Source organism: Natrix helvetica, assembly GCF_964273705.1.
Source record: "Natrix helvetica genome assembly, chromosome: 14".
Taxonomy (NCBI): domain Eukaryota; kingdom Metazoa; phylum Chordata; class Lepidosauria; order Squamata; family Natricidae; genus Natrix; species Natrix helvetica.
The window spans coordinates 11495959-11513323 of NC_138564.1; the positions used below are offsets into that span (position 1 = coordinate 11495959).

The 17365-nt window shown below is 43.8% G+C and overlaps 1 protein-coding gene across 1 annotated transcript in view; it reads right to left on the reverse strand.

The window, feature by feature from the left end:
• Nucleotides 1–3399: 3399 nt before the first annotated feature.
• Nucleotides 3400–17365, reverse strand: part of CABP7 (calcium binding protein 7) — a 35535-nt gene continuing 21569 nt past the window's right edge. The window contains exons 2-5 of the mRNA XM_081966485.1: nt 7067–7210; nt 5876–5988; nt 4556–4709; nt 3400–4156 (exon numbers count right to left, since the gene is read on the reverse strand). Of these exons, the coding sequence (XP_081822611.1) occupies nt 4029–4156; nt 4556–4709; nt 5876–5988; nt 7067–7210 (539 nt within the window). The 3' untranslated portion in view covers nt 3400–4028. The remainder of the gene's footprint in view (nt 4157–4555; nt 4710–5875; nt 5989–7066; nt 7211–17365) is intronic.

Consider the following 17365-nt stretch of genomic DNA (forward strand, 5'->3'; position numbering starts at 1 on the left):
TGTACTTATGACGGTTGCAGTGTCCCTGGGTCTCGTTTTTGCGACCACCAGACAAGTGAAATCCACTGGGAAGCCAGATTCATGGAACTTAACAACAGCCGCGATTCACGCGGCAAGAAAGTTCGTAGAATGGGGCCAAAGTCACGTAACCGCCGCCTCGCTGAGCCGCGGAAGGTTCGTGCCGTCCATTTTCATCGTAAGTCGAGGGCTACCTAGAATTCCCATCTCCCAGGCAGCCTCCGCCCATCAAGACTGACAGGCGCCTGGTTTTCCAGAACAGGAACAATAGTGACGAAAATAATCAACACGTAGAATTAACGTGTGAGAGTGCAAAGCAACTGAACCGCTTAGTAATTTGGAGGAAGGACCCTCAGTTTTGTGTGAAGGAAATAAAGGGAATGATTTATTCCTTTTTATTATAAATGCCGTTGAGCAATTCTGTCCCTTGACTATAACAATGGAACATTGTGCTCTGCCTATATCGGGTACATTTTAAGCAACACACACACACAATTTTCCTTTAAAAAAAAAAACTTCGTGCATAATGCACAGGCTTGGTCTTTCCCATAAATCTTGTGCCTGCACCCATTCTTTTAAATACCTTGTCATTTCTGTGAATTGCTTCCCAGCATCGGTGCGCTGCGTGTTTGGAGAAGCGATAGAAGAAAAAGGAATAAGCGACGGACGTGGCCCTATGCACCCCCTAATCCATCACTCTCCAGACATGGGGCTAGGTCAGAGGTGGGTGTCAGGCCTGCAGCCATCTTTTCTTTTGCATCTTTGGCCTGCCACACTTTGTATTATACTACTGTGCATTTTCTATTGTGGGAAAATGGGATTGCACGCAGTTAGACGCTATGTAGCGATAACAAAATTCTTTCCAGAAAACCAAGGTCATCCTTTGTCTCTGCACCTCTGCACCTGACCGGAACTGGATGAGTGGAAGCTGCCTTCGTGGCAGTGGGAGATTGGACCATGGGATGGACTTGTGGGTGTGTGGGGGGCAAAATCTTGAACTTTCAACGGGGTGGGGAAAACCGGGAAGCTTTCAGATTCGGGTTTTCCCAGATGTGCCAACATGGCTCTCTTCATCAATTGGAACTTTGAGGAATCCTTTGCCTCGGACTCTGATTTCATTTTGGATGTTATTTGGAACCCTGACAGTGGGTTTCTACCCGTTCGCACTGGTTCGGGCGAACCGGTAGTGGTAATTTGGCCTTGATTGCAGAATCGGCAGCGACCCAGACTGGCCACACCCCCAAATCAGTTCTCCGGTCACCACAGCCATTGCTGGCATGTTTTTTTTGTAGTGTTTCACATTCTTTGCACATGCACAGAACAATTTTCAATGAACTGGGCACATGCACAAAGCCAACCACCTTTTGCCACATTTTGGTGTATTTTTGTGAGTCTTAGCTTCCTGGCACCGCCATCTGTCAGAAATGGTGTAGGGTCTCCTGCTCGGGGGGGTTGGACTAGATGACCCTCAAGGTCCCTCCCAACTCTCTTAATCTGTAACTACCTGTATCTAAGGTGATTGTAGCCAAGAAATTGGTAGGAAAGAGATTTGACTTTTCTTAGGTAAAAGTAAAGGTTGCCCTCGCACATATGTGCAAATCGTTCCTGACTCTAGGGGGCGGTGCTCCTCTCTGTTCCAAAGCTGAAGAGCCAGCGCTGTCCGAAGACATCTCCGTGGTCATGTGGCTGGCATGACTCAACAACGAAGGCACACGGAACCCTGTTCCCTTCCCACCAAAGGTGGTTCCCATTTTTCTATTTGCATTTTTTACGTGCTTTCCAAGTGCTAGGTTGGCAGAAGCTGGGAGAGCTTCACGGGAGCTCACTCCGTTACGTGGCGCTAGGGATTCGAACCGCCGAACTGCCGACCTTTCTGATCGACAAGCTCAGCCCCGAGCCTTCCTTTTCTTAGAAGATTTTCTTAGGTGATTGCTGTTCGACGCACCTGAATCTGTTTCTCATGCCCTCGTTCTTAAAATAATAATAAAGAATAATAATAGATAATAATAATACAGACAGACTTAAACAAACAAACTCCGATCAGCAAGGTTTTTTGTTTTTGTTTTTCAGTTTAACAATTGATTCATTGTGGCACAACAATATATTCATGGCGAGAAAGCATGGGGATTGTGTCAATTGTCTCTTTTCGTCTGGCCACAGTTAATAAGTAGTACATGAACCAACCGCTTGCAAATTCGACGTCGAACCGAGTCCAATGAGAAATAAGGCACAATAGCTAGTTTCGTCCGTTTGAAAGGGTTAACACGTTTCACCCACTTGGGACCCAGGATACAGCAGGGGATCAAACTTCTCCGTCACATCAAAGTCTCCGGTTACGCAAGAAACACACCCCCGGCCTAGCCAGAATCGCGCTATGTTGGGCTTAAAGATGGGCAAAAGAAATGACTTTGAGGGATGCCCTGGGATCGTTTATGTACAATGCTGCAACTTGGCTCAACCTGGTTCAAAGTTCCAGCGGCGTGGACCTCAAAGTTCTCTGCGTCCCTCAGCCAGCAGGAGAACGGTTGGGTTGAAGGCCCCAGGTCGTTGGGAGGAGTCTCCAAGCTGAGGAACATTGGCTTCTGCTGAGGTTGCAAAGGGAAGGTAGAAGGCTCCGTCAGAAGTGGAGGTGCCGAGATCTTCAGTAACAGAGTCCCCCCTGTGGGCCACTTCAGACGTTCTCCACACCTTCTGTGGCCTGCCGTGGAAAGTCCACTAGTAATGAAGGCTCCACTAAGGCTACCCCCAAGTGGGTCAGTCTCCTCCTCCAACAATTCCTCCAACAACTCCTCCTCCTCCAACAACTCCTCCAACAACTCATCCTTCAACCACTCCTCCTCCAACAACTCCTCCTCCTCTAACAACAACTCCTCCTCCAACTCATCTTTCAACCACTCCTCCTCCAACAACTCCTCTAACTCCTCCTCCAACTCCTCCTCCTCCTCCAATTCCAACAACTCCTCCAATTCTTCCTCCAACAACTCCTACTCTTCCAACTCCTCCAACTCTTCCTCCAACAACTCCTTTAACTCCTACTCCTCCAACAACTCCTCCCCCAACTCCTCCTCCTCCTCCAACAACTCCTCCAACTCCTCTTCCTCCAACAACTCCTCCTCCTCCTCCTCCTCCTCCTCCTCCTCCTCCAATTCCAACAACAACTCCTCCTCCTCCTCCTCCAACTCCTCCAACAACTCCTCCTCCTCCTCCGAAGCCAACATTCCTGTTGCCTTCCATCCAAACAACCCTGGATCGACATTCAACAGGCTCCAGTAAAGCCCCTCATTCCCAACCCACCCCACCCCACCCCAGAAGAAAAAAGTGCATAGATGCTGGGGGGAGGGGAAAAACCTCCCGAGAGGAGATAGGAGGAGGCTACAGCCCTTGTTGTGTTGATGGTCATGCAAATGCCTGAATCTTGGATAGAAAATCCTGACGCGTGTTGTATATATTGCTTAACTGATTATTCGGTTTATCATAAATATATATATATAGATATATATATGCTATATTTATAGAGAGAGAATATTTTATATATTTCGTAGGATCCTACTATCGGATTATAAAAGCACAAGGTATTGCATTAACTCAGATCGGGGAGGGAGTGCTGGAAAAAGGGTCTCCGTGCACATGAGCATGCTTTCAAAGTTGTTGTTGGGAATAAAAGTTCACCATGCGCGCCCCACGAGAAGGGCCCTCGGTTTGGCCGAGTGGGGACCCTGCCTGGGGAAAACCATACTATCTGTTCAGAAGATAGCTGCCTCCCCGGTTGGGGGGTGGGGTGGTGGTGGAGGGGAACCGCCCAAGAGTGGCGGAAGGGAAGAAGGTGACTTTGTGTTGATGTGTGGTACGCACGCAACTTTGCCATGGAGGAAATGACCGTCTCCCTCCCAGCCACGGCTCCTGGTGGCTCAAAGAGAATTCATAGGCAGTCTCTCGTTTTCTCCCTTGGGTTCTTCAGGGAAGTCCCAACGGTCCATGGAACCCCAGGCGTGGGTTTCCTTCTCCAGAAACTACTTCATCCCACTTCTCAGAACCTGGTTGGCTGCGATAAGCATGACGCTGATAATAAACGCGATGGCAAAGGCGCAGATAAGACTTTTCCGGACGCACGTCTGCCTGATCTGCTGGTTTGAGCAGGCTGGGGAGGGAGTGGGAAGGATGAGGAGAGGAGAACGGTGGGGAGGCCATGACGAAGAAGAGAGAAAGGGAGAGAGAGAGAGGAGAAGGAGAAAGGGAGAGAAAGGCGTGGAAGAGGAAGAAACCAGAAGAGATTATCGCCGTGTTTCTCGGCATGTCGAAGAAGGCTGGACTTCAACTCCCAGAAGGCCCCGGCCAGCTTTGCTTTGAATTGTGGGAGTTGAAGCCCACCAACCTTGGCAACTCCCCTCGGTTGGAGAGTTGCCAAGGTTAGACACCGTTGAACTAGAAGGTAGAAGCGTCTTTGGAGCTTTTGAGGAACAGGGATTTGATGGCCAATTGGTCTCTGGTCGTCCCCCCCCCCTCAGTGAGTCTGAGCCCCAAGACGAAGTCCACTCACTTTCCACGTCGACTGGACACTCCTCCGCGTTTCCCATGTGACTTTCCTCCTCCGTCATGATGATGTTTTCGATGTCCTTCATGGAGAGGTGCTCGCAGAAAGTGTCGTACAGCAGCCGCTTCAGCTCGTCCACCGTCAGCTTCTGCATGTCGCACTGCAGAGGGAAGGGAGAGCATTGCACGGCTTCCGATGCCATCGGTGAGCTTGAGGTCGAGGAGGCACGTGCCAAAAATATTGGACGGAGAACCTGTCGGGATTTTTTTTTTCTTGGTGAACCCGCTCTTCGCTTTCACACTGCAAATCCTGACTCTCCGATCCTTCAGAGAAGCTATCTAGATGTGGAGTGGATGGATTCATGATGTTGTAAGCTCAGAGAACACCAAGAACCCAACATCTTGACTCTTTGGTCCTTCAGAGAATCTATCTAGATACGGAAGGATGAGTTCCTGGTATTGCAAACTCAGACAACATCAAGAACCCAACATCTTCACTCTTTGGTCCTTCAAAGAATCTATCTAGATATGGAAGGATGAGTTCCTGGTATTGCAAACTCAGACAACATCAAGAACCCAACATCTTGACTCTTTGGTCCTTCAGAGAATCTATCTAGATACAGAAGGATGAGTTCCTGGTATTGCAAACTCAGAGAACACCAAGAACCCAACATCTTGACTCTTTGGTCCTTCAAAGAAGCTATCTAGATATGGAAGGATGAGTTCCTGGTATTGCAAACTCAGACAACATCAAGAACCCAACATCTTGACTCTTTGGTCCTTCAGAGAATCTATCTAGATACAGAAGGATGAGTTCCTGGTATTGCAAACTCAGAGAACACCAAGAACCCAACATCTTGACTCTTTGATCCTTCAGAGAATCTATCTAGATATGGAAGGATGAGTTCCTGGTATTGCAAACTCAGAGAACACCAAGAACCCAACATCTTCACTCTTTGGTCCTTCAAAGAAGCTATCTAGATATGGAGTGGATGGATTCATGGTGTTGTAAGCTCAGAGAACTTCAAGAACCCAGCATCTTCAGACTTCCATTTCCTCCCAATTATTGGACAAAATTTTCTTAGATAAGAAGTGAAATGCTTCCAAAGAAAAACACCAAGAAAATCCCATTGGGTTTTTTTTGGGCGGGGGGAGAGGAAACACATTTGGGACAACCACGGCCTGGATGATTGAGACTTTCTATAGACACGAAGGTGTTCTACCTTCAGGAAAAATGCAAAATAATAAAATATATGCCTGGAGTACCAACATCTGCAAGGAGCATAAGAAGAGGGTAATAGAGATCTGGAATGGGGACCCTCCTTACCTTCCAGAACACAGTGTCGAAATCAGCACCGTGAAATTTCTCGGGGATGCCGGACGCGGAAAGTTTGGGTCCAAGTAACGTCACAAACTCTTCAAAGTCCACTTGCCCGTCACCTAGGAACGAGAGGAGCAATGGCAGTTGATCTGAAGGAAGCATCCAGTTGAAGAGTCACTTATTTGTGAAAGAGGATACGGGCAGTCCTTGACATATGGCCATTTGTTTCGTGACCGTTCAAAGTCACAACAAGACCACCAGGGGAAAAAAAGGACCGACCACCAGTCCTTGCTCTGAGGACTATCACAGCATCCCCAGGGTCACGTGATCAAAATTGGGGTGCTTGACCACAAGCATGTATTCATGATGGCTGCAGTGTCCATGGGAAAGAAAGAAAGAAAGAAAGAAAGAAAGAAAGAAAGAAAGAAAGAAAGAAAGAAAGAAAGAAAGGAAAGAAAGAAAAAAGAAAGAAAGAAGGAAGGGAAAGAAAGAAAAAAGAAAGAAAGAAAGAAGAAAGAAAAAAAGAAAGAAAGAGATAGAGAGGGAGAGAGGGATTTACAATGTCAGCATCTTGCCCCCAACAATCCAGGTCCTCATTTTACCAACCTCAGAAGGATGGAAGTCAACCCTGAGCTGGTCAGGATTGAACTCCTGACAGTGGGCAGAGTTTAGCCTGCAGTACTGCATTCTAACCATTGCACCACCTTGACAGGAAGGGGAAGGAAGGAAGGAAGGAAAAGAGGGAGGAAGGGAAGAAGAAAAAGGAGGGAGGGAGGGAGAGAGGGAGGGAGAAAGGAAAAGGGAGGAAGGAAGGAAGGAAGGGAAAAAGGAAAAGGAGGGAGGGAGGGAAGGAGAGAGGGAGGGAGAAAGGAAAAGGGAGGGAGGAAGGAAGGAAGGAAAAGAGGGAGGAAGGGAAGAAGGAAAAGGAGGGAGGGATGGAGAGAGGGAGGGAGGGAGGAAGGAAAAGGGATGGAGGGAGGAAGGAAATGGAGGCTTTTTCATACCACCATCCAGATATGTTGGGCTATGACTTCCAACAATCCCAGCCACCACAGTCAGCCCAAAACTAGAGAATGAAGAAGTACTGGAGATGAAGAAGGTTGATGAGGAAAAACAACAACATCTAAAAGGGAAAGGGGGGGGGGGGGGAGAAGAAGGAAGATCCTGTCCTGTCCTACCATCTCCAGACAACCTTACCATCCATATCCAGCCTCTGGATGATGACTTCCAACTCCACTTCATTGGGCATATAGCCGAGAGACCTCATGGCAGTGCCGAGTTCTTGCTTGGAGATGAAGCCGTTGCCATCTCGGTCAAAGACTTTGAAGGCTTCACGGATCTCTGCAGAGAGAACAAGAAGAAGGGAAGCTCATGTCAGAGTTTGTTGCATAAATTCAAATCCAGAAGCATGCAGATAACTGATGCAGCAGGATTCATTAACTTCTTCATAGACATAAGGATAGATATAATAAATGTACAATACCAACAGCTGGTTCTTCCAAGTAAACACAAAGCTGGAGAGTTACAGGCAAACACAAGCAGTTAGCTTCATTTCGGCAGACAAGCCCAGACAGGCTGCTAGTTTACTTTTCAGAGCCACAGACTGCTTAAGTTTCTGTTCCAATTCTCTGCACAGACTCAGATCTGTTTAAGCTCCCATTGGCTGGCTTGGTTGCTATGCCTATTCATTGGCTGACCTTGTTCCCATGTCTCTCCCAGTCATGAATATTTTAACAGCTCAGCAAGGCCAGAAGACTTTGGCTTTGATATTGAGGTTGCATGGAGCCAGGATTGGGCAACTTCTAACCCAGGTCTGATTCACTTAGTGTCCGATCCACTATAACGCCCCTCCTGCTTTGATCTAACAAGGACAATCTGGGCAGCACTCAACAGGATTCAAAACTAACCACGGCAGGTACCAATATTGGAAATATAAATAACAGAATAACAGACGTGGAAGGGATCTTGGAGATCTTCTAGTCTAACCTCCTGCTCAAGCAGGAGACTGGAGACCCTATACTATTTCAGAGCAATGCTTGTCCAATCTCTTCTTAAAAACTGCCAGTGTTGGAGCATTCACAAGTTCTAGAGGCAAGTCGTTCCACTGATTAATTGTTCTCACCGTCAGGATATCTCTCCTTAGTTCTAGGTTGCTTCTCTCCTTGATTAATTTCCACCCATTGTCCTACCCTCTGGTGCTTTGGAGAATAGCTTGACTCCCTCGTCTTTGGGGCAGCCCCTCAAATATTGCCAGACTCCATTTTCTTTCTTTATTTTTTAAGAGTTATATTATTTTTCTATTACAAAAATAAACATTGCGTCTTTCCTTATGCAGTGTGTTGTCTGGGTAACATCATTCCTCTTTTGTCACATCTTTCACGTTCATATTAACCTTATTTCCCTAAATTTAGTATTATAATATATTAAGCATTTAAACGTTATAAAACTCTCCATTTTTCTTCTTACTATCTTCTAGCAATAATATATCAACATTAAACATCATTATTCTTATCATAGACATACTAGCCATTTTATAGCTTTATCTAAGTGTATTGTCTTATTTTTCAGTTTTCTTCATTTCCAAATTCCTTTTCTCTCTCTCCAATCATTGGTAAAATACTTCCCAAATCATATAATATTCAGTTTGCTCTTTCTCTTTAATTGCTAATGTTAGTCTATTCATTTCTGCACATTCTAATATTTTCCTTATCTCATCAATAGGGATCTCTACACTTTTCCAGTGTTGTGCAAATACAATTCTAGCTGCAGTTAATACATTAATAATTAAATATACACTCTCTTTAGTATAAATTTCAAGTAGAATTCCCAGCAGAAATGTTTCCGGATTCAGCTCAATACGTTGTTGCTATCATCTCTTCCAACCATGTCTTAATTTAAGTCTTAACATGCCTCTCCACATGTCCACCACATATGATAATAAGATCCAGGAATGTGGTAGCACTTTCAACGTTTAGCTGAGTTGTCTTTAAACATCTTTGCCAATCTTAGAAAATACACCATCAGAGCTAGATACAATCAGAAAAGTGTTGGCCTGTGCAGAAGCAGATAGGGTCACTTTGGAACTTAAAAATAAAGGGGAATCAGAATATTTTGAGGTATGGAATAGATTTTATGACTGGTATAAGTTAAGATGACAAGACTGGAACAAATGTATATATTGTGATCGAACAGAAGGACAGACAATGTATTAAGTAGAATAACTGTTAATGGTTGAAACTAGCTGTACATAATGTGAATATATGATGACCCCGACTCCGCGGCATTGCATTGTTTTAAATGTAAAAACTATATATATATATATATATATATATATATATATATATATATATATATATATATATATATATATATATATATATATATATATATATATATATATATATATATATATATATATATATATATATATATATATATATATAAACATCTTTGCCAATCTTATAGATGCCAAGCAGACTCCATTTTCAAGGTCAAACTCTTGCACTGGGATATGGAATTCCCCCCACCCCGTGAATCTAAGTACCCAGTTGCTTTGATCTCTGCATTTTAGCAAATAGCCACTTCCTTTTGCAAGCTACTCTCTGACCACCATCACCCATCCTTTCATATCAGCTCAACGGCAATTAGCCCCAGTTCCCAACCTGATGCCTTGCAAATAATTAGCTTACAACGGTATGGGAATGTACAGCAACACATTCAGAGGATGCCTGCTGGCGATCTCATAACTGTATCATCCAGGGTTACCATCTGTACTCAGTACAGGCTTCCATGGTACATGTCTAAAGCAAGGGTGCTAAAATGAGAACAGATCTGAACTAGTTCTGCATTTTCTCTTTTATACAGAGGGGGAAGGAGGAGAGAGAAAGAGAGAGGAGGGAGAGAGGAGAGAAAGAGAGATGAGAGAAAGAGGGAGATGGAGAGAGAGAGGAGATAAAGAGAGGAGAGAGGAGAGATTGAGGATAGAGAGAGGAGAGTGTGAGGAGAGAGAGTGGAGAAAAAGAGAGATGAGAGAGTGGAGAAAAAGAGAGATGAGAGAGTGGAGAAAAAGAGAGAGGAGAGTGTGAGGAGAGAGAGTGGAGAAAAAGAGAGATGAGAGAGTGGAGAAAAAGAGAGATGAGAGAGTGGAGAAAAAGAGAGAGGAGTGTGTGAGGAGAGAGAGTGGAGAAAAAGAGAGATGAGAGAGTGGAGAAAAAGAGAGATGAGAGAGTGAGGAGAGAGTGGAGAAAAAGATGAGAGAGTGAGGAGACAGAGGAAATAGAGATGAGAGAAAGAGGGAGAAGGAGAGAGAGGAGATAAAGAGAGATGAGCGAGAGAGATGAGAGAGGGGGAGATAATCTCTCTGATGATAGAGAGAGAAATAAAGAGAAGTGAAAGAAATTGATAGAGACACACAGAGAAGGGAGGAGATAGAGATGAGAGAGAGAGAAATAAATATAAATGATAGATGGAGAGGGGGGGAGAGATAGATAGATAGATAGATAGATAGATAGATAGATGATAGATAGATAGATAGATAGATAGATAGATGATAGATAGATAGATGATAGATAGAGATAGATAGATAGATGATAGATAGATATAGATGATATAGAGAGATAGATCTAGAAATAAATACCGTATATAAGATGGATAGATAGATAGATAGATAGATAGATAGATAGATAGATAGATAGATAGATAGATAGATAGATAGATAGATAGATGAAAGCCCTTTTCAAAGAAACCCCCAAAGAATTCAATAAAAACAAATCTGTGCAGGGCTTAGAAAGAGCCTCTTCCTTTCCTTCCTTTCCAATTCTCAGGTGAATGAAAATAATTTGTTTTTTAGAAGAAGAGGAGGAGGAGAAGAAAGAGGGAATTTGTCGAAATTCTCCTGGGCAAAGCGTGCTGTCTTTCCACTCATTTACCAAGCAGGCATCTAACCTCTCTCTCTCTCTCTCTCTCTCTCTTTCTCTCTGTGTGTGTGTGTGTGTGTGTGTACAGAGTCATCTCCCGCAATTGGAATCCTGCTGGTTTCTATATTCTCCTTAGATCCCCAGAGAGAAGCGAAAATAAGATGTAAAATTCTCCCCAGGGCCTTTTTTTTTTTTTAAAGAACTGGAAAGCGTGGAGCAGAAAAACGACAAAAAGAATCGCAGTTTTACCGCAACAGCACCGGATTCCCCTTTTGGTTGTTGCAAAACAGCAATGGATGAATTCCCTACAGCTCTGCCCTCTATACCCCACCCTCACAGTCAGTTCTTACGTTCCGATTAGAGCGAGCGCATTACTCCGTTCGGCGGGCAAGTCAGCTTATTTATTAAACATTAGCAAACATCAGCATCACCGAACTAGGAAAAAAAAACCCAGGCAAAAAGCAAGGAGAACATAAGCTACAGCCGAGAGCGTAACATTCCGTCTCTTTCTCCATTTATTTTATTTTATTTATTTCGTCAAGCATGAATTAGATAACAGATATATGTATAAACTCAATTACGAATACAGGAAATGGACATAAATACAAGGGAACCATTAGGGCAGGGACGGTAGGTACTCTGGTGCGCTTATGCACGGCCCTTAGGGACCTCTTAGGAATGGGGAGAGGTCGACAGTGTGGTTTTTATGTTTTGAAGAACCAGGGGAAATGATGCTGAGGCTCCTTCACAGGAGGCATCCCCCCAAAACCTTCGGTTAATCCAGATTTCATCTTTTTAAATTCAGCTGGTCGTAGCCCTAAAGCCAAGAAGTAACCTGTCCTTTTGATTTTAGGAACCTTCTTCTAAGGAATGGTCTTCATTCAATGACTGAATAAAGATTACTTAAAGGTAAAGGTTCTCCTCGCACATATGTGCTGGTCGTTCCCGACTCTAGGGGGCGGTGCTCATCTCCCTTTCAAAGCTGAAGAGCCAGCGGTGTCCGAAGACGTCTCCGTGGTCATGTGGCCGGCATGACTCAACGCCAAAGGTGCACGGAACGCTGTTCCCTTCCCACCAAAGGTGGTTTTCTATTTCTCTACTTGCATTTTTAACATGCTTTCGAACTGCTAGGTTGGCAGAAGCTGGGACAAGTCACGGGAGCTCACTCCGTTACATGGCGCTAGGGATTCGAACTGCCAAACTGTCGACCTTTCTAGTTGACCAGCTTAGCGTCTTAGCCACTGAACCACTAGCAGGAGTCATGAAAAGTAGGCCATTAGGTGATTTTACAAACAAAACAACTGGTATATCTTACATTTGTCGCTGCTAACCAAAACCCTGCAAAATATATTCATTCTCCATCAATTATACAATGGATCAAAGATTTTAAACTCTGTTTTTGGCTCCCCAGCCTCTCCTCTGAAGGGCTAATTAGACCTTCTAGGCTCAATATATTACTTTATATACTTAATTCTCTTTATCGTTAAATGAACTTATTGCTTCATAACTGTATTGGGTAACATTAAATAAACATACATTGAGATAGAGTTATGCATGCTTTTCGGGGATACTTTCCTTTTTTCATACATCACAAAATATATAAATAAAATGAACAAAAAGTGTCAGGTAAAATACAAGTATAAAAAAAAAACTCCTGAGCTCCAGCCTGGGGGCTTTGAATAATACATTGTTCCTTTAACTGAGGAAAGAGGTTGTTTAAAAAAAGTACTTTAAAAGACCAAAGTCCAATGGAAAATGAAAAAGAACACAGACTGCAAATTAGTGAAGAGTTTGATCAGTTGAAATGAAAAGGAAAAAAACACCCTATGACATGTTTTTCAAGGCAAGTCCTAAGGACTGAAATTTCATCTGTATTAACAAATTTTTTTTTCGTAGCTTGCAATTGAGAGAGAAGCAGAAGTACAGAATAACAGAGTTGGAAGGGACCTTGGAGGTCTTCTAGTCCAACCCCCTGCTCAAGCAAGAGACCCAAAACTATTTCAGACAAATGGTTGTTCAATCTCTTCTTAAAAGCCTCCAGTGATGGAGCACCCAAAATTTCTGGTGGCAAGCTGTTCCACTGGTTAATTGTCCTCACTGCCAGGAACTTCCTCCTTAATTCCAGGTTGCTTCTCTCTGCTTGATGAGTTTCCATCCATTGCTTCTTGTCCTGCCTTCTGGTATTTTGGAGAAGAGGTTGACCCCTTCCTCTTCTTCTGCCAGCGACTAAACCCAAGTTCTGTTTCCAGGTAAGATGGAGACTTTTCCGAAGAAGCGCACGTTTGATGGACACGCCTCATTTCAGCTCACGGTTTGAATCTATCCGAGAGGGAGAACTTTAGCAAGATGGTTTTACGAGCAATTAAGCCCCGTGGGTGATCGCGCCCGACTATTGCCAAGGAAGCTGTAATGGGTGGCTCGTTAAAATTAGCACTGTGAAATTAATAGATGAGGGGAATCTGTTGGAATATAATCCAGCAGAACATTTAGGGAAGTGTTTTTTACAGAGCAAGTGTTTTTGCGAAAGTCTCTTCATCAAATGGATTTCATTTGGCCGCAAGGAAATATGAGCTGAATTGGGTGGAAGGACCCACCAGCCGTCCAGGAGCACAAAGAGGAATGATCTGCCTGATGTACCAACTTCAAAGAAGGTTGAAGAAGCTAGAAGGTTCTCAGAAATACAGACATAGATAGTCCTTGACGTATGACCACATTGGAGCCCCAGATTTCTGTTGCTAAGTGAAGCAGTTAAGTGAGTTTTCACTTAAAGTGACTTAAGACCGTTTTCTCCCCACACTTCTGAGCATTGCAGCTTCCATCCCCATAGTCACATGGTCGAAATTTGGATGCTCGGCAATTGTCTCATATTTATGACGGTGCATTTTCGGGATGGCATTTCCGCAAACTCTGTTATAATTTTATGCTTATCCTTTCCTGTTCCCTTTTCTTCATTATCCTATCCTAACTACTTTTCCCCTCTGTATTTCATTTTTGAACATATACTTATATATTAATACTTTCTTTTCTATTTTCCCCCTTTCTTCCCCCGCTTTTCCACTTAATAGTGTCTCGACTGGGTTCTATATCTCTCTTTTGCTTTCTTTTCTAGCTTCCTTTCTCTAACCAATCATAAAATCTTCCCCGCGTCTTGAAGAACGCCGATTCCTCTTTATCCTTTATTCTCAAAGTTAACCTGTTTCATCTCTGCACGATCTAAAAATTGCTTTTCTGTTTTCCTGTGCAGCGCACATCAGGCTCATCGGGCGAAGTGCGCGCTCGGCGAACCGGTTGTCAAAGCAGTTGTCACCCCTGCTTACGTGGTCTTATGAATGGGTGCCTGTTTTGATACTTAGCCCTGTGGCTCAGTTCGCATCCCACGCTTAATTTAGCTAAGCCGCAAACATAGCAAGGTTAATGCATCTGCTAATTCTTTAATTGACCTCTTGGCTTGCGCCCAGCCACTCTGTGAGTTCATAAAGAGCCTGCAGAGATCTGTTTTTCCCTGCTGTATATTTTCTTGGGGGTGGGGGTGGGGGGATTTGGGGCAGAAGTCAGAGCAGACCAGGAACGAGTTAATTCTCCTCTGCCCTTTGTTTCCCAACCAACTCGTAACAAATCTCTCTGCCTCCCGGATAGCTTTAAATAAAATGAAATAAAATATGAGTGGCCTGGTTCAGAGCTTTTTTCCCCCATCCCCATTTAATGAAGAGTTGAAAATTGGTGTCATCACACGACTCCCTAAAGCGTATTTCTTCCTCGTGCATCAGAGTGACATGCGCCTGGGGATGTTAAATAATTTCTCCCATTCATTGGGGGGGGGGGGGACAAGGAAGGGGAAGGGGCTGCTGGAAGAATCCAAGGCACGTCTAAAGCCAGCCTCGAGCAAAGACCCTTCCCCAAGAAGTAAGAGGTCTCTTCTAGTTTGGTTTAAGCCTTAAAAAAAATACCCACATTCTTACATATTTACAGCCAGGCTGGGTTTTGGCGAGATCTTGGATTCTCCGTGGTCATTCCAGAGACCTCTGAAGATAGGAGCAGCCCGGAACAAAAGAGAACAACTTGTCATGGCCAACTTGCTACGGCCAATTTGTCACAGCTCACTGCGGGACAATTTTAACAATTCTATGGAATTATTTAAAATAAATAAAAAATGTTTTCATTTTTGCCATTCACCTTTTTCTTTCTTTCTTTCTTTCTTTCTTTCTTTCTTTCTTTCTTTCTTTCTTTCTTTCTTTCTTCCTCCTCCTCCTCCTCCTCCTCCTCTTTCCTGCCTGAGCAGGTGGTTGGACTAGAAGACCTCCAAGGTCCCTTCTAATATTGTTATTCTATTCTATTCTATTCTATTCTATTCTCCTCCTCCCTCCTCCTCCTCCTTCTTCTTCTTCTGATGTTGGCTAACCATTTGTCTGAAGTGGTGTAGGGTTGGACTAGAAGACCTCCAAGGTCCCTTCCAATTCTGATATTCTATTCTATTCTATTCTATTCTCCTCCTCCTCCCTTCTTCTTCTTCTTCTTCTTCTTCTTCTTCTTCTTCTTCTTCTTCTTCTTCTTCTTCTTCTTCTTCTTCTTCTGATGTTGGCTAACCATTTGTCTGAAGAGGTGTAGGGTTGGACTAGAAGACCTCCAAGGTCCCTTCCAACTCTGTTATTCTATTCTATTCTCCTCCTTACCAAGTGTGTCAGGTTCCATAACGTAACTGCTGGAAACCTACAGAGGTGCTAATCCAACACAGGTCACTAGAAAAACCCAAAGGAGTGAACGAGCCAGTGCAGGTGGCTAAAGAAGGTAGATCACAAACCCAAATCATATTTGGTTCACTCTTGGGGAAGGAAACTAAGAATAAATAGGGAGGGTGGAGGCGAGATCAGCCAATCAGGACCCAAATAGGAGACTTAGATGACAGTCATAATTCATTGCAGAGGGTCTGAACTCACAATCTCCAAAACTATTGATTGTGAATTCAGATCTTCTGAATCTCCAATGTCATCCTTACGCCCAGGAGTCACCTACACGATTTTGCATTGATTGTTCAATCCACTGGATTGTTATGAAAATATAACCATAGCCACATCGGTCAAGCGCTAACAAATTCTGAAAGAAAATGCCACATTGACAGGAATAAAGAAAGAGTTTTCTGGTTGAGAAATTAGAAAGAAACCCTGCAGTTGTGATGATGTACAATCCTTGTTCGTTTCTCTTTTTCCTTTGTGTCTGCATGTGGCGTTTTGCTTAGATTCTCATTTTTGCAAGTATGTTCAATCGGAAGGATTTTTTTGGTTTGTGTGTGTGTGTGTGGTTTTTTTACCCACAAAACAAAAGCTTGCTCTGTAATTTGGGAGCGCTCTTGTTCCCTCGTTCTCAAACACGCTTCTAAATTTATAACAATGCCCGTATTTTCTGTGAAAACAGTTTTCTCTCAAAGAATGCATCGCCGAGATTGTTTCCAGTAATGCAAATTCTTCCCTGACGCTTCTCTAAACGTGCACATTATTGTTGACAAATTACCCCGGCTAAATTGGTAAGACCGCAAACTTGTGAACGATGACCAAAGCTCCGTTTGCGGGATTCAAAATTCAGTGTTCGGTCATTCAGCCCGAGTTACGATTCTATTGCGAACCAAACAAACGTTTCCTTCCATTTTTAAACCCATTTTCGTAGACTCCAGATTTTTCTTTCAAAGTTGATCTTCCGTAGAGGTGAAAATGAGCTAGGCTGTGGCCTACCCCAGAGATCTTGTATACAAGAAAACAAAAATCACAAGAGACTCTGTCTACAAATTCATTGTGACATTCCTTGGTAAGAGTACGAGAGTTTTCATAAACTGAGGGACAAAGGGACGTAGAGAGAAGCAAGTGGATTTATTTAATTAATGTATATCCCGCCATCATTGGTTTTATAAATAACTTAAGGCAGCGAAGACACAAAATGCTTCTTCCGATTCCATTTTTCCCCACCACACAACAACCCTGTGAGATGAGTTGAGCTGAGAGAGAGCGAAGGACCTAAAGTCACCCAGTTGGCTTTCATGGTTAAGGCAGAACAAGAACTCACTGTCTCTCGGTGATGGGCCATTTGGGCCAAAGTTACCTACCCAGCTTTCATGCCTAAGGTGGGACTAGAACTCACTGGCTCCTAGTTTCTAGCCTAGAGCCTGAACCACTAGACTATAAGACCCAGATCCAGCCAGCTTGAAATGAATGAACTGAGTGAGGAGAATCTTGGAGCCTTGCTGGACTTTTCGCCCTTCTTCTTGGTTTTTATTTTTAACAGCTATAGGCCAGGCAGGCAGGAACATGTCATTGGCAACTTTAAGACTTGTGGACTTCAACTCCCAGAATTCTTCAGCCAGCCATGTGGTCTGGGGAATTCTGGGAGTTGAAGTCCACAAGTCTTAAAAATTGCCAAGGTTGGAGATGCCTGCTCTAATCTACACTTGGACAAGCAGCGTTGAATTTAGTGAGGGCCACCAAGAAGTTGGACCCTAAGGAAGGCTGAGCGCCAACGAATGGAGGCCTTTGAACTCTGGTGCTGGAGAAGAAGACTCCTGCATTGAGTCCCTTGGACTGCAAGGCCATCCAAC